The 23,259-nt window shown below is 41.4% G+C and overlaps 1 protein-coding gene across 2 annotated transcripts; it reads left to right on the forward strand.

The window, feature by feature from the left end:
- Positions 1–11,441: 11,441 nt before the first annotated feature.
- IDS (iduronate 2-sulfatase) lies at positions 11,442–20,391 on the forward strand. 2 transcript variants are annotated; one of them, XM_059483053.1, is made up of 9 exons: positions 11,442–11,556; positions 12,262–12,398; positions 13,788–13,965; positions 14,821–14,909; positions 16,055–16,255; positions 16,854–17,024; positions 17,577–17,703; positions 19,206–19,379; positions 19,766–20,391. In XM_059483053.1, exons 1-9 carry the CDS (start codon positions 11,442–11,444, stop codon positions 20,266–20,268), a joined length of 1,695 nt encoding a protein of 564 aa, XP_059339036.1. In that variant the 3' UTR covers positions 20,269–20,391. The 2 variants fall into 2 exon arrangements, with proteins under 2 accessions (XP_059339036.1, XP_059339037.1); XM_059483054.1 differs by lacking the exon at positions 11,442–11,556 and adding an exon at positions 11,658–12,036.
- Positions 20,392–23,259: the final 2,868 nt, after the last annotated feature.

Here is a 23,259-nt window from a genome sequence, read left to right on the forward strand (position 1 = left end):
GGCCAAGGCAGAGGGCGTGGTTAGTGGGCGGAGCTATGGTGAAATGGGCGGGGCTAAACTGGGCGGGGCGGTCCCACCCCGGCGCTTCCCCCTCTCGAAGAATTTTTTCCTCATTTCTCTCCCAAATTGGGTTTTTGCCAATGTGAAGTCAGTCGTGCGGGTCCTGGTGCTGCATGACCTCGTACAAGCCCTTCTCCAGTTCTCTCGGAGCCCCTTAGGTCATGGAAGGTGCTCCAAGGTCTCCCTGGAGCCTCTCTTCCCCAAACTGAGCAGAATTTGGATGACAATTTCAGAATCTCTGGGTAATTCTGGGACATTTCAGTGTCTGGGACAATGAAATCCCTGGGCATTTAGGGACAGCTCTACAAAACGTTTGTCATAATCCAGTATTCACTGAAAAATGTTCCAAGTACAAATTTGAAAAAACCCAAATAAACTATGTATGTGCCTTCTTGGAGACAAAGAAAAGGCATAAAGAGAATCAAGGTGGATTAAAGTGAAACAAATTGTGGTCAGAAAGGAGAGAACTGGGCTTTCTGTTGTTTGGGGTTTTTTTGTTTGTCCATTTGTTTAAGTGAACGTAATTAGCTGTTGGAACAAATTACCCTGAGAAACAGGAGATTTTTCACTTTTAAATAAAGTCTGGATGGCTCTCTGGGAGATAGATGCTAATCTAACTCATGCTAATCAGTTTGACTGTAACAAGACTTATGAAATTCTACAGCAGATCTACATAGTTTACACTATGACTCCATGCTAGGGCAGATAATCTGGTGGCAGATTTTTGAAGTGAAAATCCCCAGAGCTCCTCCCTGAGGGTTATATTGCAAGCAAAAAGCTAATAAAAACAAGCCAGAAAACCAAAACAAAACACCACAATCATATCTTAAGCTTTAGTTTTTGCAGAAAGATGAAATTGAGTAAATAATCCAAACCTCCCACCACCTGCCAGCAGGACTGGTGATTTTTACCAAAGAAGTTAGGTGTGCATGCAGGGTGGTTTGTTAAACACCACAGCTGCTCATAGCCCGTGACAGTACTCATTCGTTACTACAGATCAATAGTATGGTGATGATTCCTCTGCAGATATTCACTGGCAGATTGTAGCCAACTGTAACTCCAGTGGCAAGAGCACAAACAGCCGACAGACATCCACACCAGGAGCTTTGCACACAATAAATTCACCTGTGAAGCCAGCGCATGGCAAAGGCTATGGGAAAGCAAGGACAAGGACAAGGACTGGCAGTGGGGAGGGTGTGAGGAGCCTGGGGAGAAATCAGGATAAGAAAGAAGCAAGAACACATAATGGAAAAATGTGGGGGAAAGGATGAAGGCTGGACACTCTCCAGAAAGATGGAAAGGACCCTGACAGGATATGTGCCAGGGCAGTACAAAAGCTTGTAAGGAACCAAAGAATTAACAGCCTTAAACAACTGGAAACTAGAACCTTGGTTTTCATTATGCTTTTGAAAAAGTTGAGCCTCATCGGTTTGGAAGGGAGAACAATTATGTGTGATGTATTTGTCCAAGGTAAAATACATCTACTGCAATGCATAAAGAAGCTACTAGACAAGGCCTGTAAGCAGCCAGATGCAATCATAAAACAAGTCAAAATATTAATAACAAGGAATTAGCTTGAGAACTTTTAATAATTCAGAAGGCTAATAAAGCAGCTTGGCATTTCTGAGAATATTCATGAAGTTCTGTAGAAGTAAATCAAGAAAGATTTGTTCTGCAGTTACAATGTTTGGCTGACTGCCCAGGCAGCAGAACAGTTCCTATGAGGTATGAAGAACTAGGAAAGAAACCCCTGGTTACAGAAATGAAAGCTCAGGGAACATATTTTGTACTGGTACCTCAGGAGAGCAGAGCTAAATTTTTTGATTTGAAGTCAAATAATTGTGAATTTTAGGAGCTTTCTTAGATTTTTTTGGTGGTCTCAGATTTCCTGATGGCTATGGTGAGATACTACCCACACATGTGAGGGTGATGTTAAGGAGAACTGGAGGGCAGAGAAAATCCAAGCTCTTGTCTAAACTTAAAGACTTAAAAGACTTATCTTAAGTTTACATTTTATAGTAATTTAAGGGTAGGAGGAATAATATGGGCAGCAGATAAAAGAAGCAGCAAGTCATCTGATTTCTGTGAAGTCTTTGTGTCTACAGCTGATTGAGACTTGAATGCTGGGAACTGAAGTGAATCCCCTGAGACAGTTTATGTTGGAAATCAAACACAAATTTTGGTTTCACTCAATTTATCTATTTTCTCAAATTAGTTAAAGAAGAGATATAGACTCTCTTTCATAGTCACTGCCATTACTGCTTTTATAAGCCATCTTGTACTCTTATTCTGCTTAAAAAATATAAACTAGGAGGATCCCTATCCTTGACAGGCCAAAGTTAAATGCAGGAAATAAAACCTGAATCAGCCTTCTAATTTGAAAAGCTTGCTTTGCTGTTGACAGTCAGCCTTGACTCCTTCCTAACACACCATATAATTCACATGTCCCATTTGCTTTATAGACTTCTCCAAGTGCCACTGTTAGGTGACTGGAATGCTGCAGCATTAAAGGGAGGACAGCAGATCAGCAATAACTGACTGATGTGGCTGACAGCAACCATGAACTGTTTCTAGAATAATTTTTCACGGTCTATGACAGAACATCAAATTGTTTACAAAAACAAATCTTCAGGTTTGAAAATCCCCATTTGAATTTCAGTTGATTTTGCTGTAGGCCTTCCTGTTAACATTTATTCACAGAATAAACAAAGTGTGACCAATAATTGACAAAGAAGAGATTGTTCAATCTATTATAATGTATTTATACCAGCCAGTAATTTTGCACAGTTAAGAACAGTAATGATCTAATAAGTATATATGTGTTATTGTCATTGGCATTGCACACAGCTGCTTGGTTCTGAAATGAGGGCCTTCAATTTCAATGAAATTTTCAGTAATTCCTGCAATAATATTGTTTTGTGTCCTACTTGGGAGGTTAGAATGATTTAAAGCCTTTACCCTTGAACGTTTTGCTTCTGTCTGTTGGATGTTGTGCCTCTAAATTACTGTCCTCCCGCCTGAAACATCTTTGCAGAGTTGTAGCAGTTCAGCAAGTTGCAGTTTATATTAATGCCAACTATGACTGTGATGTGAAGCAAGTTACAATACTAAATCACCATGAATTTCATAGGCTGTTCTGCCAGCTGGATCTCAGAAAATGCATTCTTGTGCAGCTCTTTGTCCTGAGCAGGATTTGACACAATGATTTGATGTCACCTGCAGAAGATGTGTCTGTTTATAGTCGATGTTTCTGTCTTAAACTAATCAGCTGTTTTACTCATTGCTTGTTCTCCTGTTGAAAGGACGGTCATTTAAGCAAGTTTGTGTTCCATGCCTCTTTTCCTGTGCAGTCTGTGTGGTTTTTCTGCCTCACCACAGCTTCCAAGTTATTCATTTTTTATGTTGCTCTACACACAATTTTTTCTTCCAATGTGCTTAGTAGCCGTTTAAGGTACAGCATGAAAAGAAGGCATTGGATCATTGTTCTATGAATAAATCCTATCAATTTCCTCATAGTAGTGATTTATCAGAGCAGATTCTTTTATTCAAGGCTGTCTTAATTATTTTTTAATTTCTTTCTTCTTAGTTCCTTCCTTCTTCATTTCCTTTAAGACTTTGATGGAGGATCAGATCATGCATATTGTCCTGGCAAAATTAATATATTGTTCTATTCTTAAACCCATCCAGCACAAAACAAGACTTATTTGGAGTTTTTACTTTCAGCCCAATTGAGCTACTTGTTCCAGATGAACACGAAGCTCCTCCTTACATGGCTCCTTTTTTTTGAGTGAAGGCACCTGGAAATTTTACCTACAGCATTAATCAGATTAAGAACTTGAGTGCTGACACAGATCAGGTGTTCCAAGAATCTCAAGCATCTGTGTGCCTGGATAACACACACTTCAAATGCAATTTCTGTCCCTGACTCATCTGGGCTTCTCTCAGAAGTCAAGTGAGATAGAATGAGATAAATGCCTAAATACCTTCAAATTAAATAAGAGGTTTTGGATGCTGGACACAAGAGGTGAGTTCCACTCAGGGTGCCTCACAGCACTGTAATCATTTGCAGCAGGGTTGCATGTGAGTTACAACACTGGCATCCTGATGTACTAACACTGTGCAACACAAACTTCAGCCAGAGATGCTAGACAAGGATAAATGAGGCTTCATCTTATCAGAAATTGGATATATCATAGCTCCTTTTGCAATACATTCAGGGAAAGGCAGCATTGGGTTAAATATCAATATTATTGTGGCATATTTATGTGGCTCTTACAGAGATAAAACACTTAACCAGCTACTTGCTGCATTTTATTCTGTGACAATGACTTATTTACATCTCACCACATTGAAAAGACACACAAAGATATCCTAAAATAATACAGCTCACCTAAGTCTCTGATATTTCAGCCATGAAGTAAGAGATGAATTGTTAATAAAATTGGATTGGAGACAGGAAATGAAAGTGAACAGCACCAAAGGGAATTAGCTTTTTTTATTTTTTTTACCTTTGCTTCAGGTCTGAGGTCTAGCAAGATGACATTTTGGAATTTTGGAATCATCTAGGAGCTATCCAATTTAAACATAAGTGAAAATCAGAAAGCTTCAGCTCAGTGGTCCAAAGAGGAGTGTTGGATTACCTCCTCTCACAAAGGATGACTTCAGTAAGAGGACAGCATGAGCTGATTAATCTTCCCTGGGCTTTCAGCTTTACAAGTCTACCAGCTCTTTGGTTTTTAACTTGGACTGTAGTGAATATGTGTATATCTTTCGAGGAAAAACAAAAACAACCTAAAAAATAAGTATTTTAAAGTATAAGTATTCTCACACAGCCAAGCTGTGCAAAGCAGCTTTCAGCCACAAGATCCCATGCTGCTTTCCCCAGATATTCCTGCAGTAAGGTGGAGTTGTCTAGTGAAGCATCATCTTGGGTACGATTTTGCTGCTGAAGGTGAAAATTGTTCTGTGAAGGAGTCAAGGAATTTGAGGAGAAGAAAGAATGAGCTTCCCTAAGGCGACTGAATTTTACCTTGTGTCTATGTGAGTACAAGCCAGGCTTCACTGGTCCTTTTTTCCCCTTTGCATTTCTTACCCACAGGGTGTCTGTGATGGAGATCCTGGGAGCTACTTCACCCACACCTGCAGCAGTGATGAGTACCTGTGCTCATTCAAACCTGTATTACAGGATTATGTAACAGCAGGAAGTTTGGAAAATCAAGTTCTAGATTGACAAAATAAGTGGGACAAAATCTGTTTGTCTCCCATTTCTCTCTGTTCTGTAATTCCGTCCTTTTATCAAAGGGATGAAATACTCTTAGTGGAGAGATGAACACTTCTGTGCTCCATTCAAATAGCACAATAGCTTAGCTCCAGTTGCTTCCCACTCCCTCCAAAGGCAGATGGGAGCACTGCCCCAGAGAGGATAACCAGATCACTATTCACTTCTTAGCAGCTTGGTTCTGCGCCTCTCTTGCAATTGCTGGGAGCTGCAGAAAATTTTGCTCAGCTGAGGCTGGAGTTTCTGCTGAGCATGTGAAAAGTGGTTTCTATGCATTTATTTTTAAAAGAAGGTTCATAAGATTATCACCTTCATGGAAGGTAACAGCAAGGTCCATACTTATTTTTGGTTCCTAATGCTTGTAAAGTTATAATTTATATTTGGCTTGACATTTTAAGACATGCAGGTGCTTTGTCTTTATTTTACTCCTCTAGTTTGTTTTTTTTTTTTTTCATTTCTTGTGGATATTTGCAGTTTTCATACCCTGCTGCTCCCTGCCATCACTATGGCTACCTCCTCTCTGCAAATCTGTTTTCCAAAGCTTATTGCCACTATGTACCATCTCATGGTATCTATGCAAGTCCTTTGCATAAAAAGTGATCAGAGATATTATTCACTTGAACTAACACATTCTAGAACACATTTGTCCCTTTGTGGGTTTTACCTGAACCTTCTGAACTGCAGAATACTATTGACAAATTATAGGGAAAAGAGTGTTTGGAAAGGATGTTTGAGCTGTTCATCAAACAGCTCCTGCAAAACACCTTTGAGTGTCACTGACTGGGAAAATGATGGTATCAGAACAGACAGGTTACTTTGCTGAAGTGTCATGCTGAAAAGAGTGAGCTCAGCATGGGGCCTTTTAGATTCAGTACTACACTTATTATGGTAGGAGATAAAGGATGCAGGTTAGACAGAAATAATCTCTTTTTCCTGCTTTTGCACTTATAAAAGAATAAAACGTAGAATAATTTACTAACCAGACACAAGCTATTCCATCCTGTAGTTGTACAGAGTAGCACCAATTCCTGAATTCACTGTGGATTATATCTTGGTATGTTACATATTGATTTGGGAAATGATTCCTGTGGTGCTTCTCAAGAACCAGGAGAACACAGCCTCCCCTGGGGCTGGCTGTGCACTGGGGTCATCCCTGGCCTGTTGATGGGATGCTCTGGGAGGTGTTGGCCATTTTCAGCACAGGAAGCAGTGTTACTCATGAGTAGGTGTAGATCACTTTGTATCTTACAAATCAGTGTTTGGAACATACTAATGTAGTAACAGAACCAGTGTCCTACTGTGTACACAGTAAACTCAGAGCAGTGCAGGAAATGTCTAAAGCAGTTGTGAGAAAAATGTTTTTGTACTTCTGAATCTTTTGCCTCACAGCTCTGTTCACTAAGGTGAACTGTGAAGAAAGAAGATAGTAGAGAAAGGAAGAATTTGATCTTACCAAAAAGACACTGTTCCACACTACTACAGTAGTTAGTTCTATGTCTGTTGTTCTTACCACTCTTGTTCTAGTCAAGCATAATACAATGTGTCATTAAAAGAATCCTCATTAACAAGTCCTTGCTAATTTCTAAAAGGTTTTATCATAACCTTGAGCAATTTTTTTTCTATCTTGCTCTGCTTAGGAACAGATCTCTGTTTATCATCCCCTGTGCTTCCACCTGCATGACATTTGCTTTGCATCCCACAGTTTGCACATATGAGAGGCAGAATTTGCCCCTTCATAGGAATCCCTCCTCTCATGCTTTGTAAGTGGAATTACACTCAGAAAACATTGCCTGAGTCAGAGCAAAGTAGTCATGTACTTTGGTGTCCTTGTCAAATTACTAATTGCAAGGTTTTAGAGTTTGAAATTGAGAGTTGCTTAACAGAAGGTGACCTCCCTGTTAGCAATACCTGAATACTGATGAGCTTATTCACTTCCCCTCTAAGGCAGCTGTAGAAAGGGGAAGAGAGGGTGTACAGGAAAAAGAAGGAATAGATTTCACCATTAAAAATAAATGGGGGACAGGTTATTTTGGGGTTTTAAACAATTGCAATGTTGTTATTATGCAGAGGATGCCATTCAAAACACCCTCTACATCTGCAGAAACTATTAATCCTGAATAACAAACAAAACAGAATTTTTAGATGTTTAAATAATACACCAACCCTTGCCAGCTATCCATATTAAAGAATTCAGTAGACTTACATGACATCTTGTTTACACAGGCTTTACTGTTTGGGTGCCTTATCTTATTATTGTACTCACCATGTAAATTGAGAAATTCTCTGTGTCAAGGCTTATGTGCATGGAAATTATTTCTGCACTGTGCTGCCTGCCCTCACTGAGCACTTGGGACAGTGTGATTTCTTTGAGCAGTAGTTGTAGGCACATTTCCTGAAATGGGAGTGGGAAGGTCAGGAAGAACTCCAGTTCCTCCATCCACCCAGCTGCTCTCTGGCCCACACATCAGAGCTGGAGCTGCCACTGTCTAATTTGCCACGTTTATAGGCCCAAACAGGAAATGTGAGAAACCAGCACTGAGGTGTGCCTTTAATCCACTGCTTCTGGTGGTGATAGCAGCATCTGCCTTTGCTGCTGCCCAGCACTCAGAAGCCTAAATAGTATTTTAGAAACAGCTCTGATGTCCTTGGGAAAACTCCTGGTGTGAGATCACAGACCTGGGCCTGGGGAGGGAGGGAGCAAACTGCAGGTGAAGGGATCTGCATGACTCACTTCAGCTGTAGAGAAATGACTGTATACGAAATGAAGGCTTCTAATGAGTATTTTTGGATCAGGAATGTTAATAATTAAAGTCTCCAATGTATTTTCTAGTGCATAGCTTTGCAATTCAGGCTGCAAGGATGGAGTACAATGATAGCATCTCATCATATGAATGTTAACAAACAAAAAGTCTATGCAGATGCCTCTCATACAATGTTTGTACCTTACCCTTGAGTGCTCATGTTCACAGTTGGCTTAAAAAGTATGATTGGTTTGATTCTGAAAGTACAGCTATGGAATTCTTCAAAGATAAAAATGCTGTTTAGGGATATATCAACACTATTTCTCAGGGGTTCATGTTTGCTATTAGTATTTCACTTCATCCCAGTATGTGCCAGAGGAGGATACAGATATTAATGCAGGTGTTAATACTTTTAACAGATCTCTTTCTCATTTCCTTCATGGCAGCTTGTACAGAAATTAATTTCGTCGGTCCATAAAATGAAAAGGAAAACAGTGCTTTTTTGATAAGAATCAATTTAGGGATAAATAAATTTGCCAACCAGAAGCTTCCTGTAGTGATTAGTCACTTTCTATAATGCATGAGAATTAAATGATAATCGCTTTGTGATTACTTATATTGATTCACTGAAAACTGCTTTGCTCTTTTGGTGTTTGAGTAAATTGACCACATTTCACCATTTGTGAAAACCTGGTTTCTTAGAATTACTGAGTGATGCATAAAAATTCCTTAGACTTGCTTTTGTGCCAAATGCCACTGCTGGTGAAATCACTGGGGAGCACATACAAGGGCAGGTTTGACATGTGAACAGTCAAGATGTCCTTACCAGGCAGAGCTCAACACCAGGGCTATTATATATTGTCTGATCATATGCACAGAATCTCAAAACACACTTCCTTGCCAGAGGAAACTTTATTGGAGAGTGTACCAGGCATGGAAATGATACTTTATAAGATCTGCTGTGGGTCTGATAGTACAGCCATTTCTTACAGAGTCCTATGAATAGGATTTTTCCCGCTAAAAATATTGCCGTGCTGAATTTTTACCATGGCCTAATGTGTTTCATGGAAAATAGCGGATTTTAAGATATTTAGCTGTTATCTTGGTGGCCTCACCAACATAATTAACACTTGTGCAAGCACTGTGGTAGACCCCCAAAATTTTGGTATGTGCTTTGGCATATTGGTAAGCTAAAAATGGATTTGATCCTCAGTGGTGGTGGTAGGTGGAGAAGGCTGACATTGACCCTGGGACTCCAGCAGAGTGACTGAGGAGCAGTGCTGCACAGGGTATTGCCACTTCAGCCAAGGTTTGGGTTTAACCCTTCCTGTGACACTCCCAGCTCATCACACTGAATCCAGCAGTGGTTTTAGTCCAGGAGCTGAACAACAGGCTGCTCAAAGGCCCATACATCCGGGGTGGAGGGGACAGCTGAGCTGTGAGACCAGTTTGGCCAAGGTCTGTGATTTCAGTGTCTGCAATTATTCACTGGCAGCAGCCCAACTTGCTTTTTAGCACCAGAACTTGTGTGCTGTTTGAAAAAGACTTTTCCTCTGTAATTTGTTCTTCTATTGGACTGAACTTAATACGATTGCTATATATTCATGTTAGGTAAACCAGGAAATTCATATCAAGTAGCACTTAGTGTATTTGCATTTGAAAGAGGCAAGCATTATGGTAATCAAATGCATGTGCAATAGTGAAATGATTCTTTAGCTTTTTGCATAAAAATTCTCCAAATGAAGAGAAGTGTCACTTGGGGATGCAATGTTCAATAAATTTCCAGCAGCTGATCTATGTTAGGAGAGTTGCTGATACCTGTGAGATATACTGCTTATACACAACATTAATTCCAAAATATGCAAACATCAAATATACTGAATAATATTCATGAGCTGATTGCATGTCATATGCTCAGTAGTAGCTGAACTTGTAGTAACAGTGTTCTTCATTTGATTCAAGCTTTTCCAGCATGTGCAGGAAGGAAGTGTAAGATCCACACTAAAATAAACTTCACTGTAATAGTTTAGAGGAAGTACATGTGCTTGAATATGTATGCACACACTGTGTAGTACACAATGTACTGCACTTCTGAGTCACACATCTCACTGAACAATAGCATTGAGACAGACCACTGGAGCCATCATTCCTGCCAAACTCACGGTGAGTGCACACACAGCATATTTGAGGCCTCAGGTATGAATCTTTAGAGCAGAAAAGCAGATTATTTTTGTTCCCATTATTTGTGACAAAAAAGCAACAAAAGAGAGCATTTATGTCTCAGAACTTTTACTTTTTATAAGAAAGAGCAACCCATGCAGTCCTGAGATACTGAAAGAATCAAATTCTAGATTCCCATTAGAGATGCATTAGTTTTCTGTAAACGGGGCTTTTTTCTCAAGTTGTTTTTGGGCTTTTTTAGTAGTCAGGTCCCAAAGACAATGATATTTACCAGTACAATTCACTATTAAACTTTCATTTGTATTCAAAGGTGCACCTATCGCTTGCTAAAATAGAAAAACGCACAAACCCAGATGTTTCATTGTCATAGTGGTTCCCACATCCAAGTGAGTTCATGTTGACTATTTTCAATATTGGTATACTTGTCATCAGTTTACCTGTGTGTCAAATGTGTAAGACAACATAGTTACAGTCTTTCGATTCTTTTAATCTTCCTGTGAGCTGCTTTATTATGCATCTTTGATAATCTTTCAGTTACTGATTGGGAAGTGTTTTGTGTAGTTAACAGCGAGTTTATTATATACAGGGATACTGGCAATAAATCTATTCTTTCCACTGCAATTAAAGACATAAACCATGAAAAATTGCTGAGCTTTTAATAAAACTAGTTCTTAATGAACCATTAAGTGTCACGGGGAGCTGTTTGGTTTATGTAACTTTTCACACATTAGCGACTCCCTGGCTCTGCAGAGTGCGCACCCGCACAAATGAACAGAGACCAAACAGTGTTAACCGATTCACAAAGAGCACTGAAGTACTCAGACACCTTCTCTCATTACTAAACCGTGATTTCCGCATTCCCCGATGTTATTTCCACCAGAAAGAAATAAGGTTGAGAATGCCACTGACATTCCCTTTCCACGGGAGAAGAGAGTCGGCAGGAACCGCAGGAGCAACGCTGCGCCCTGAGCAGCCCCGCACAGTGCGGGCTGGATCCCGCTGCGGGCCGCGCCGAGCCCCGCACCGCCCCGGCCGGGCCGGGCCCAGCTCCACAACGCGGGGCCGCGGCGCCCCCGTGCGGGGAAGGGGAAGCGCCGCTCCCGCCCTGGTTCGGGCTCCGGCGATGGCTCCAGACACCGCCCCCGGGCCGCCTCCGCCCGGCCCCGCCGCCTCGCTGGGCCATGGCGGCGGCGCGGCTCTGCCTGAGCCTGTTCCTGTGCCTGCTGCGGCTGCCCCGGGAGGCCTTCGCGGCCGGCCCGGCGGCGGCGGGGCCCGGAGCTGGGCGCGGGCCCGGGGGTTCGTTCCGGCGGCGGCGGCTGGGCTGGGGGGAGCGGGAGCGGCCGGCGGGAGCTCGGGGCCGAGGGGTTCGGTGTGTCCCCAGGGCTCAGTGTGTCCCGGGGAGCCCGGTGCGTCCCCGGAGGCTCGATGTGTCCCCACGGTCTCGCTGTGTCCCCACGGTCTCGCCGTGTCCCCGGGGAGGTTGCGGCTTCGAGCGGGTCCTGCGCCCGTCGAGCCCCCAGTGCAGTCCGCTGCCTTGAGAGAGCGTCCTAAAAAGACGTCTGTCATCAGTTGAAGAAAAATATTTTTATCTGTTGGGAGCAGAATTATACAGGACTGCAGTGTTGTTTACTGTGGTTTAACGCCCTTCTCAAAGCTTGCAGGCCGTAGAATTCGGTAGTGGTTATACCTATAAAATACCTCTTTATTTTGCACCACCCTGCTTTAGCCACCTGCAAGGACTTGCTGTCTGCAGCACCTGGAGAAAACACCATGGGTGTAAGCAAGGAAATGGAGAGGGAACAAAAAACACTATATTTCTCTCTAGGCCAAATAAGAATTTCTGTCTTTGTAGAATTAATCCCAGTGTTTATGTTCCCTTACAAATACATTCTTGCTCTTTTTATTTAATTTTTGTCCTCAAATGTTTAAGGGTTAAAAACTGATAAATCAGCATAAAGTAACTGCTCAGGTTAATTTATTTCTAATTCTGTTTCTTCATAGATGGCATGAATGTCTTGTTTATAATTGTGGATGATCTGCGTCCTGTGTTGGGCTGTTATGGAGATAAGCTTGTGAAATCTCCCAACATTGATCAACTTGCCTCCCAAAGTATGGTGTTCAGCAATGCGTATGCCCAGGTGGGATAAATGACTTAAACATGTTTTCTCTATGCAAAATAATTACTGGTTTTATCACAGTAGGTGTTAGGCAGGCCACTGAAAAAAGCAAGTATTTATTAAATTGAAGTACTTTCAGCAGAAAATAAATGATTGGGCTGAACTGCAGTGTGTGAACCTATCTTTACTAAGGTGAGAAAAATGAAAACAGGGCATTTAAATTATGGTATTTGTGTAGCCCTTGGAGGAGTAGATTGCCACTCAAGTGTTTTCACTGTTTGTGGCCAAGTGCTGCTTAAAAATGTCATTTTACTAAATTAAAATTCAATTTTTCTGCTTACAAAAGATTATGTTTTAATTTTTAATTTTTTTTTAATCTTTTGAGGGAATCACTTCTATAGACTATTGTAAAGGAGCAGTTTGTATGGTAAGCATCACTCTAAAATAGAGAACTGAAAACGTCACTAATTGCTCTTCCTTGAATACTCTGTATAGGATGTCTACATTCCCAAGTTCCTCTCTGCTGAGAAATTAGAGCTTTGGGTCTAATTCCAGCCCAAGGCAGTAACTCTTGGGTTTTGTCAGTTGAAGCAGAATTGACCAGACGTTTGGAGCATAACCCAGACCTCCTGTGTTTATCCTTTCCTTATTCTTAAAGCAGTCCAGATCAACAAGACTTTTGGCTTTTATCAGCACAGTCCACCTGCCACTGCTGCTTAATTCTGTGTGATGTGAGCAACCAGATTTCAAAAGCACTGCCTTTATGGAACTTGACTTGCATTTTTAAAAGCTTGCAGTTTGGAATTGATATGCTTAATAAGGATGCTGTTCATTCCAGCCTGAGGTGATGTGAAGCTCATACCCTGTGATTCCCGAGTCTTCAGATGGTTGTTACACATCTATTGATGCCTTGAGAGGCTCCCACGGAACAGAGGCTAGGCAGTGTTGAAGGAATAAAGTAGGAATTTATTAAAAGGCATTCAAAGGATACACCTTGGGCAGTACAAGAGCCCAGCTGAGGCTACACTCAAGGTGAATGATGGGGCATGAGTTTTCACAGTTTATAAGTTTTGGTCCATTTACATACTGGGGTTAATTGTCCAATTACAGCTTTAGGCTATGAAGTCCCATCCTCCCAGATTGCTCTCCTCAATTCAATGTTGTTCATACTTTTTAGGCCTGGAGCTGCAATGGTGTCCTTGGTTCTCAGGCTGGAAAAGGATTGTTTTGTCTTACTGAACTGTGAAGACAACTTGCTAACACACATGAAGTTCAGAGTTACACACTAATGCAGTACAGAATGTGGAAAATATGAAAGCTAAAACTTAAGGCATCACTATGCCTGAGTCAGTTCATGCATGTGTTTTGGTTTTTGTTCCAAATGTCTCTCCTTGGCTGCCTTTCTCCCAGCAAGCCCTGTGTGCTCCCAGCAGAGTGTCATTCCTCACTGGCCGCAGGCCTGACACCACCCGGCTCTACGACTTCTACTCCTACTGGAGAGTCCATGCAGGAAACTATTCCACCATGCCCCAGTATTTCAAGGAAAATGGCTACGTGACCCTGTCTGTGGGGAAGGTTTTTCATCCTGGTATGGTTTGAGTCGTCATTTGCTTAACATAGAAATGCTTGATGTGTATAGTCTCACAAACTTACATGAGTACTGATGTGTGATTCTCGTCTAGGTTGAGAACCTAAGCCAGATTTTACAGTGGTTGTCATTAAGTCTTAAGGCATTAGAGATGAATGTATTAGATGACTTTCATCTAATGGATGTTTTCACATCTTGTCTAGAAATTGTGGGAATAAATACCTAACATTCTAAAAATACATCTGGAGGTTAGGTATCTGCTGAAAATGAAATTACTTGTTGGCTTAGTTCTGCCTGTACACGCTTCATGTTTCCTAATAGGCTGTGAGTCTGGATTAGGACATATAGAATGTATGACTAATGCTTCAAGTTCAGTAGGAAATTAGTTCACTAGTTAAAAAGCAATAACACTACTGAGCTGAAAAATCTTGTAATACTGATCCTCTTTTTGACAGTTCTTTATCCTAGAAATAAACTTGTGTAGATAGGTTGTGTTTCAGTTTATAGTAAAGCTAATCAAGTATGTGCATGAAGACTGTTATTAATCCTGGGTGTTTTATTATTTATTGTGTTGTGTTTTGGTTTGGATTTTGGGTTTTTTTTTGTTGGTGTTCCCTGAACTAAGGTTCTTCAACAGGCTTGACTCTCCCACAATAGTGCAAGGTGTATTTTGGGGAGAAATATCTTTTTGACTTTTATTTCTTGGTTATCTTTTCCTCAGTTGTCAAAGATTCATTTGAAACATTTCTTCATTTAGCATATTAAAAAAAAACAATTGAAGATAAGTTAAACTGTCTGAGCTCTTCCTGGTTCACTGAACTATTAGAGCATTTTTAATTTCTTTATCTATTCCAGGGGTTTCATCCAATTACAGTGATGACTATCCCTACAGTTGGTCCATTCCACCCTTTCATCCTTCAGCTGAAAAGCATGAGAATGATAAGGTAAGTGTGATTTGTGGCACTCTAACAGAGAAGGGTGCTCAAGATAGAACCAAGTTCTTTGTATCAAGGACAGGCTGTGCCCTCTGGGCTCCACCCTTGGGCAGGAAAACGAGTAACCACTTCAATGCTTTGTTTCTGTGCTTTCCAAAAGAAGGCTTGGATTATCAAATGTGTGTTATGTCAAGCAATGTGCCCATCCTGCAGATGTTTTAAGTATTTCTAAATTGGTATTAAAAACTTCAGCTATTGAGATATAAGCAAGAATGGTTCTTATTTGTGTCTAGTTCATGAATCCCTTTATCTGAAAATGTGGTTGTCAACTTGCACCTGCAACTGATCTGGCTTTGCTTTAGTCAGTGACAAAACATTATCAGTAGTCTTGGTAAAGTTAATGTGATAAAGAGCTCAGGACTAAGTGAGAAGGGGCCATAAGTAAAATAATGTTTAAATAACCCGAAACTTTATAATCTGATCCAGTTTTCTAGAATGTTTGTTACTCTTAAGTCTGACACAAGAGATCTGGTTTATCTTTATGCAAACATTGCATTAGTATTGTGTGCTGGAGTCTGCACACTGCCCAGCAGGAGCTGCAGTAGTGGGGGTACAGTCTTGGCAGTGCTTTGGTCTTGGGGTTACTGCTGGAAGAAGGCTGGTTTTAACAACAGCAGCATTTGCATCCATGACATAAAGAGAAGTAGGCAGGTTCATTTAGCAACCCTCCCAAACACCCTGCTGAGGCCACCTTTCCCTGGCCATTGGTTAGTCTGATTTATCTCTCTTCACTGATTACACATCAGCCACTGCTGCCATTTGCTCAGAAACTGAGTCAGTAGCTTCCAGGCAGCTTTCTCTGAACTCTTGGGATCAGAAGGAACTAAAATGTGTGTAAATGTAGGAGAACCAAATGCTGCTGCATCTCCATGAGATCAGAGATTCTGTTCATTGTGGAAGCTGTGGGCTTTTGCCCCATGTGACTACATTTAATCTTCTACCCAGCTTTAGAGAGTATTTCTGCATTTTCATAGGCATGGAAGTTGCATTCTTTTGTTGGTAGAAACAAATTGATTGTGAAGTTGCAGAACAGAGGATTTTTTATTTGTATTTACCAGAAGTTACTGAACTATTTTTTTTTTTCTTTTACGAAGACTTGCAGGGGAAAAGATGGAAAACTTCATGCAGACTTGGTGTGTCCAGTGAATGTGACAGAAATGCCTGGAGGGACTCTCCCTGATATTCAGAGCACTGAGGAGGCCATACACTTACTGAATGTCATGAAAACCACCAGGCAAAAGTTCTTCCTGGCTGTTGGTTACCACAAGCCACACATCCCACTGAGGTACCCACAGGTGAGGAGACTGGAACCTGCAGGAAAGGGAACTTAGACAAATGTTGCTTTTGTTTTTAAAAGCTGTTCCCACAAATGCTTTATTGCTGTTTCCTGAAAGCAAGTTGGAAACCAGCCTTGATTTAGCGTAACTTCAGGAGTCACCTGTGATGTATTTCAGAACAGTTAATGGGAATGAATTGTGACTCCTCAGCCAAAAGCCAGGCTTCTGCCACCATGGTGGTGACTGCTATTGCATGGAGAGGGGCTTCAGCTTGATGGAGTGTGACATAATGAGGCCTTACAAGATCTTGTATTTCATTCTCTGTTTGACTTTGTGGCAAAATTATGATTTCAAAGTGGTGTTGGATATTTTATTGCAGTCTTGTTTTGAGATACAGGAAGCTGGGTTTAGGGATTTACTAACTCAGTATTTTTCAGGAATTGGTTGGGGAATGTCTAGTATTGCTGTGTTTCACACTCTGGCAGAAGGGGAGTGAAGCCTTGTAAACTGTAATGTTAAAGGGTCCTGAAAGGGAAAGTGGTTGCTGTTTAAATACAAAATTCACAGTATATGTTGGAAGTGAGGACAGTCTTTCTATGTGTTTTGTCTTGTAAAGGAATTTCTCAAGTTGTACCCCTTGGAAAATATCACATTAGCCCCAGATCCCTGGGTGCCTAAGAAGCTGCCTTCTGTGGCATACAACCCCTGGATGGATATCAGGCAGAGGGATGATGTGGAAGCATTAAATGTTAGTTTCCCTTATGGACCACTTCCAGATGATTTCCAGGTAAGCTGCCAATACAGTGCTCTGAAGTCAAACTGCCTTTACTTGTTCAATGCAAGGGAGGAATCAGCTGCTCTTGGATGCTCCCACTTATTCAGCACCTGCCCATTTGCAGTTATGAATTCCCTGCCTTGTATACTGCCTACACCTCTAGCTCTGTAGGCAAACCTTCACTGTCACTGCAGGTTGCATGTGAGGGAATGTATGTAGCAGCTAACAATGCTGTGTTTGTGTTCATTATCGGAGTCTGTTCATAGTGTATCTTCTTTTGGAAGATTTTCCTTTACTCTCCAGTGCTTGTGCCAAAATCAGGTGCACTGGCTAGACCAAGAGATGCAGAATGGGTTGGTTTGCAGTTGTTTGGTTGAAAGCACTTCTGGGAGGTGGAATTTTCTAGCTGCCCCCTCCCAGTTTATCTTTTCTGGGACATAAATTGGGCTACAGTCAATTAAAATTCAAGTAGAGTCCTTTAGTTCTTTTCCACAGGCACCCCCTGATCTGCTATATGTGTCTGGGGAAGAACTTTTATTCCTCTCCTGTTTTCTTGACTTGCAGCGGCGGATCCGTCAGAGTTACTATGCAGCAGTTTCCTACCTGGATGTGCAAGTTGGCCTGCTTCTGAGTGCTTTGGATGATGCAGGGCTCTCAAATAACACTATAGTAGTTTTTACTGCTGATCATGGTAAGCATTTACATCTTTCTTGAGGTTACTGTTAAGAACTTCATTGTGCTGCTCATTGCTGGCTTATTAATCCAGTGTGTGTTTCTGTAGTGCCAAGCAGAGCTGTCACACCTTGTCCCTCTGGCTTGTCTGAGCCAGATTGAGGGGACTGGCTCTGGCTTCTGTGGCTGCACAGTTCTGTCCCCACAGGCACTTTTAATCAGGTTGAGGATTTGCTGGTGAGGGATGAGGCTGCCTGCCAGGACACAGGGCTGAGCTTGCTGTGTTCCCACCCCCTACCCAAGGAGTGACTCTTGCTGGGAACTGTGCTCTAGGAGTACAGCCACCACTCCTCCCCCCTTAGCATTTGTAGAAAGCCATCTGGTACAGTGGGTGACAGGCTTTCTCATTAACTGCTCAAGTGTGTTTTCTTTCACTTGTCATTGCTGCTCGCAGAGCATCTAAACTGATAGGGATATGGTCCCCTCTCATAACTGAGATCCTGCACACTCTGGAGCCTTGTGGCAAAAAAATTAATTTGAGCTGTGGGACAAATGTCTCAAGCATTTAATGCTTGTTTCAATACTCTAATATTCATTAAAATAACCCTGTCATGATCCATTTGATTGTGGGATGGCTTAGCTGATTTAAACCAGTTAGGATGTGAATTAACTACATCAATTTAAAGTCACATATATAGTTAAATTGGGTTGACTTCTGTGAGCATGTGTGTATAAAAAGCTCTTACAAGTTGCAGAGCAATAGGATTAATACTTTTGGTACTAAAGTGACTCTAGATGTTCCTTCTAACTTGTTTGTAAACTGAATTTTTCTTTTCCTTGCTGTGGATAACTGTAAGCAGTTGGTATTTCCAGTACCATGGCAGGCAAAGTGATCAAGAAAAAACATGTGTTAATATAGCTGTCACAGAGTTCCTTTGTCTTCCCCCAAAGTGAAGTTGGCAGTGTATCTGCCTGGAAGGAAGTCATGTTGGCATCTCTTTCAAGAGGAAGAGGAGAGCTGAAAAGTTTTGTCTCTATTGCTTCCTCAGGGGTAGCATCCTGATACGGCAGTCTGGCATAGAGAGCAGCCTTGGCTCCAAGGGATGTTCAGCTACAGTGTTAACAGGAGCATTGGAGAGCTGGCAGCTGCCCAAAACTTAAATGAATGCTTTGTGGAATTGATCTGGAGACTCTTGCAGGCACTGTGACACACCCCAATTCCTCTTTTCTGCTGTTTTAATGCTGATTTCCTATTTCTAATCTTGAGAATCTAGAAATAAGGAAAGGTGTAATTGTTTATTTTATGAAAGAGTATCAAGTTGCAAGATTTAAGTGGCTGTTGAAATAGTTTTCATATTAGAGAAAAGCCTTGTTACATCTAAATACAGATTATTTACCTTTTAATATGACCTTTATAACATACTAGTGGCCTCAGCAGTCAGAGTCAATATACAATGAAGCAGAAATCACTACTAGATTAAAAACCAATGTATTCTTTGAATTGTGTTCTTTGTCACCTAGGGTGGTCCCTGGGAGAACATGGTGAATGGGCAAAGTACAGCAATTTTGATGTTGCTACCCGAGTGCCACTGATGTTTTATGTCCCAAGAATGACAACTTCCCCTGTCAGTCAAGGAGCAAGAGTCTTCCCCTACCTTGACCCTTTTAGCCATACTGGAGGCTCATCACCTCAAGGTAAATTTCCAGTGCTTATTTTTTGTTTGCAGTGGTTATGTGTCTCCAGACACCTTGAGAATTTACTTTGTCTTTCTGAAGAGCACTTTTTCAAACTAATGGATATGATTATCTCTAAGGCTAATGGAGAAACATAAATGCACAAGTTTTCTTGTTAAAAGTACATCATAAGTGCATGGACTGGCATCTTCACAGCTAACTGCCACTCCTTAATTGCCTTGATTTTGGTACCCCCAAAAATCCTGTACAGAACACTTTGAATAAAATACCAGCTGAATTATTAGAAAATAATAAAACTTTGAATAAAATACCAGCTGAATTATTAGAAAAGGTTGTTGTCCAACTACCCTGTTCCATAACTTATATTTTGGTATTATTTCTTCTAGGGCAAAGTAAAAAAGTGGTGGAGCTGGTGTCTCTGTTTCCAACACTTGCAGAGCTTGCTGGCCTGCAGGTCCCTCCTGCATGCCCAAAGATGTCATTTGGTGTTGTGCTGTGCACTGAGGGGAGAAGCATTGCCCACTATTTGAACATCTCCGAAGGAGAGGTGGAGCGAGGCAAGGAAGGGTGTGATGGCACTGAGAGGTGTTTCAATGAAGAGCCTGTTGCTCTCAGCCAGTACCCCCGGCCTGCAGACGCTCCCCAGTGGAACTCTGACAAGCCAAGGCTGATGGACATCAGGATCATGGGCTATTCCATGCGTGCCATTGACTACAGGTACACCCTGTGGGTTCAGTATGACCCCAGCAACTTCAGTGCTGACTTCAGGAATGTCCATGCAGGAGAGTTGTACATGATGGACAATGACCCAAACCAGGATTATAATGTCTATAACAATACTTCACATGGTTGGTTGTTCAAAAAAATTACTGACTTGCTAAAGCACTAGGGTTCAGAAACTTCTTTGTGCCTGTTCTTGCAACTGAATTAATGCTTCCTTCTTTTGTATAGAATCTTTCTGTTGTACAGAAAACATTTGGATTGAATAAAAATCCTGCTTGTATCAAAACAAGCTATTGCCTTTGTCTTGTTGCAGCCCTTACTGCACTGAAGGAGTCAGAGGGGACTTCTGTAGCTGTTTTCAAACACAAGCTTGTGACACTTCTGAAAAGGCCACACAGAGCATCAGGCACATACTGTGGAACATCTCAGTGGTCTTCTGTAGCAAGTGAAGAATTAAATTTCATTATCTGTGCTGAAGCTGTTAGTGTGAAAGGTGGAAAACCAGAATCTTACATGTTTGAGTGGCTGTGTGGAGAATGTGAGTCATGACACAAGTCCTGTCCCCTTTACCCAGGGGCCTTGGGGCTGGAGTAGTCGAGCAGACAGTTGGTAGTGGGAAGGGCTGAGGTGTTTGCTCTCATTAGCCTTACCTCTTAATATTGCCCAAAGAGAAACTTCATGTGCTCTATCCAAAATTTAATTATTTTAAATAAAACTTTAATATGGAATTCATACTTCTCATGATACAGCAGAAGAATCTGAATTTTTAATAAGTTAATGTTTGTGAAAGAGTGCTTTCATCACTGAAACACGAAATAATACTGGGGGGTTAAGGTAACACCAACATGCTCTTCTGTGGATTTTCCTCAGGACTGGTCTAATGAGTCTCCACAGGTGAGAGGAGATGGAAACCTTCAGCTTTTGGAGCTGGCTCATTGCAGAACTGCTCAGTGGACTTGAGGTTGTCACATCCAGTGACAGACCTGGATGTTTGCCTTCCTAGGTGCTAATGGGTTTGGCATTCTCTGTTTTGGACTAGGAGAACTAAAAGCCTCCCATTTAAATTTTTAGTGTGGCATTTAGCAACATAGGATGCAGAGCATTAGTTTTCCTGAGCTACGCTGTAGATAATGTCCAGATGGCCAAATGCATTAAGGTAAATATGTTTGGGAACTTGTATCTGAGAAAAACGGTTTTGCTGAGTATTTTATGTAAGTACTGTCTGTACTTTGTGCTCACAGCCACAAGGTACATGGTGCTTCAGTGTGAGGGTAGTAATTTGTGTTGTGTTCTATCAGCCGGCTGGATTTCTGCAGTTCTGTCTTGGTATTCGAGAGTCTTAGAATTTGTACCATAAAAAATAAGAGCTTGTTCAGATGGTGTTAACTCCTGCTACCTTCCCTAATGAACTGCTCCAATTCCTACAAAAAGCCAGCCATTACTTGTCTTCCTCAGATAAATTGACTTTAATATCCTGGAAAAGGCATAGATATAACTTTATTTCATTAAAATCCATGTGACAGTCTTATTCCTAATTAATGTAGGGATACCCACCATGCCTCTGATTCTCTGTTAGGAGACAGTGGTTATTTAGTGCCTTAAACTCAATTACAAGAATGTATTTCTTATGAACTCATCATTTGTTTTACTCAGCCCGAGATCCTGTGTGTTCTGCAGCACTATTATTCCAGGTAAAAATGTATTTTTCCCTCATTTATCCATATATACTTATATCCTCAGCTGGTGTGAAGCACTTCAGTTGCACGTAGCAGATTCAATGTAGCTATACCAATTTCACACTGCTGAAGGTGTGTTTTACTGAGAGCAGTGCCAGGCACAGATTTGGAGTCTGCAGCTAGAGCTAATTATATCTCTGACACACTTTCCTTCAAAGGAAAATCAAATATTGGGGAAGTTATTTTGGGGAATGTATTGAAGCGTTAAGGATTAATCTAAATGTCTGGTATGCTGGGTCAGTAATACAATGTGCATTTAAAATTGTTCTGGCAAATGGGTATTATCTGAGACTTGGCTACGTGAGCTTTGTGTTTTGTTCTCCTACTAATACATCTGCAAAAAAAAAAAAAACCCACAGTTTTTGGGGGATGTAAAATTATAGAGTGTAGATAAATTATTTAGGATTTTATTTGCATGGAAACATTTCTGTGCATACCCTGCCCTAAGCCTTCCATCACTTCAGGCTATTTAATTTTTCAGGTGGAGATAAAAGTCCTGGTGCTAGGTGATGAGTATTTTTTTCCTCAAGTCATTCTCTTTATATTGAAAGGGAAAAGCTGCCCTTAACCTTTCTTAATCAAAATCCAGTAATCTTTTGGGGAGACATGACACAGAATTGTCTCTGACAGCCAGTGAATCAAGATGTATCTGCAAGCTCAGGGCAAGGACGTTCCTGAGGAATTGCAGAAGTCCCTGAGCAGGGTTCTACAGAGCACCTGCAGAGCTGGGCCCTTCTGCCTTCTGCTGAGGTGGGGCAGGGTGTTTCTGGGGAGGAAAGAGGCACAGCAGTAAAAAACCTCTGCCCTGGTAAGTGCCATGCTAGTTTTGTTATGGAACTGGGTGAGCAGGGGGAAAATGCAGCAGCGACAAACAGAGAATGACCATTTTTTCAAGCAAACCAAAACACTGCTGCTGCTGGAGAACCAGAGCTGTGGGTCTTGCTGGGCTGAGCAACCTCCACTGAAGAACAAAAGAGCTTAACAGGAGCAATAAAAGTAAAGTGCTCTTGTGAGCAGTGCTGTCTCTAGAGGGAAGAGGTTGCAAGCCAAGCATCAGGAAATAAATGAGATGCCAGTGTTGACCCTATTTCTCAGGATGGCACCAGAACAGCTGGAAGAACAGCAGGATGCTGCCTCAGCAGGAATTGTTACCTGTGGTACATGGATGGAGAGCCTCCACTGGGGACTGCAGAGTAGCCTCTGTAAGCACTTGGCGCAAAGCAGAGTCAATAAACACAGCTCTGTTAATAAGCTAATGTACAGCAGTGATTAGGCAATGGAATTAAGATTTTGGTCCCTAAACAGCTGTACATCAGTCAGTCATAACTCATGATGTTTTTTCAAGTGTATAGATGCACAGAACCCTAAAATCAAACTTTTTGAAGGAAAGTGAAATAAACACTATGTACAAAGCAGAAGCA

This window comes from Ammospiza nelsoni, chromosome 15, assembly GCF_027579445.1.
Source record: "Ammospiza nelsoni isolate bAmmNel1 chromosome 15, bAmmNel1.pri, whole genome shotgun sequence".
Lineage (NCBI taxonomy): Eukaryota > Metazoa > Chordata > Aves > Passeriformes > Passerellidae > Ammospiza > Ammospiza nelsoni.

Bases quoted from the DNA above. Each gene is read 5' to 3' on its own strand.
- IDS (XM_059483053.1), top strand. From the start codon at position 11,442: ATGGCGGCGGCGCGGCTCTGCCTGAGCCTGTTCCTGTGCCTGCTGCGG. The intron at 11,557-12,261 runs GTTCGTTCCGGC...GTTTCTTCATAG, and splicing joins AGCTGGGCGCGGGCCCGGGG to ATGGCATGAATGTCTTGTTT. The intron at 12,399-13,787 runs GTGGGATAAATG...CCTTTCTCCCAG, and splicing joins TCAGCAATGCGTATGCCCAG to CAAGCCCTGTGTGCTCCCAG.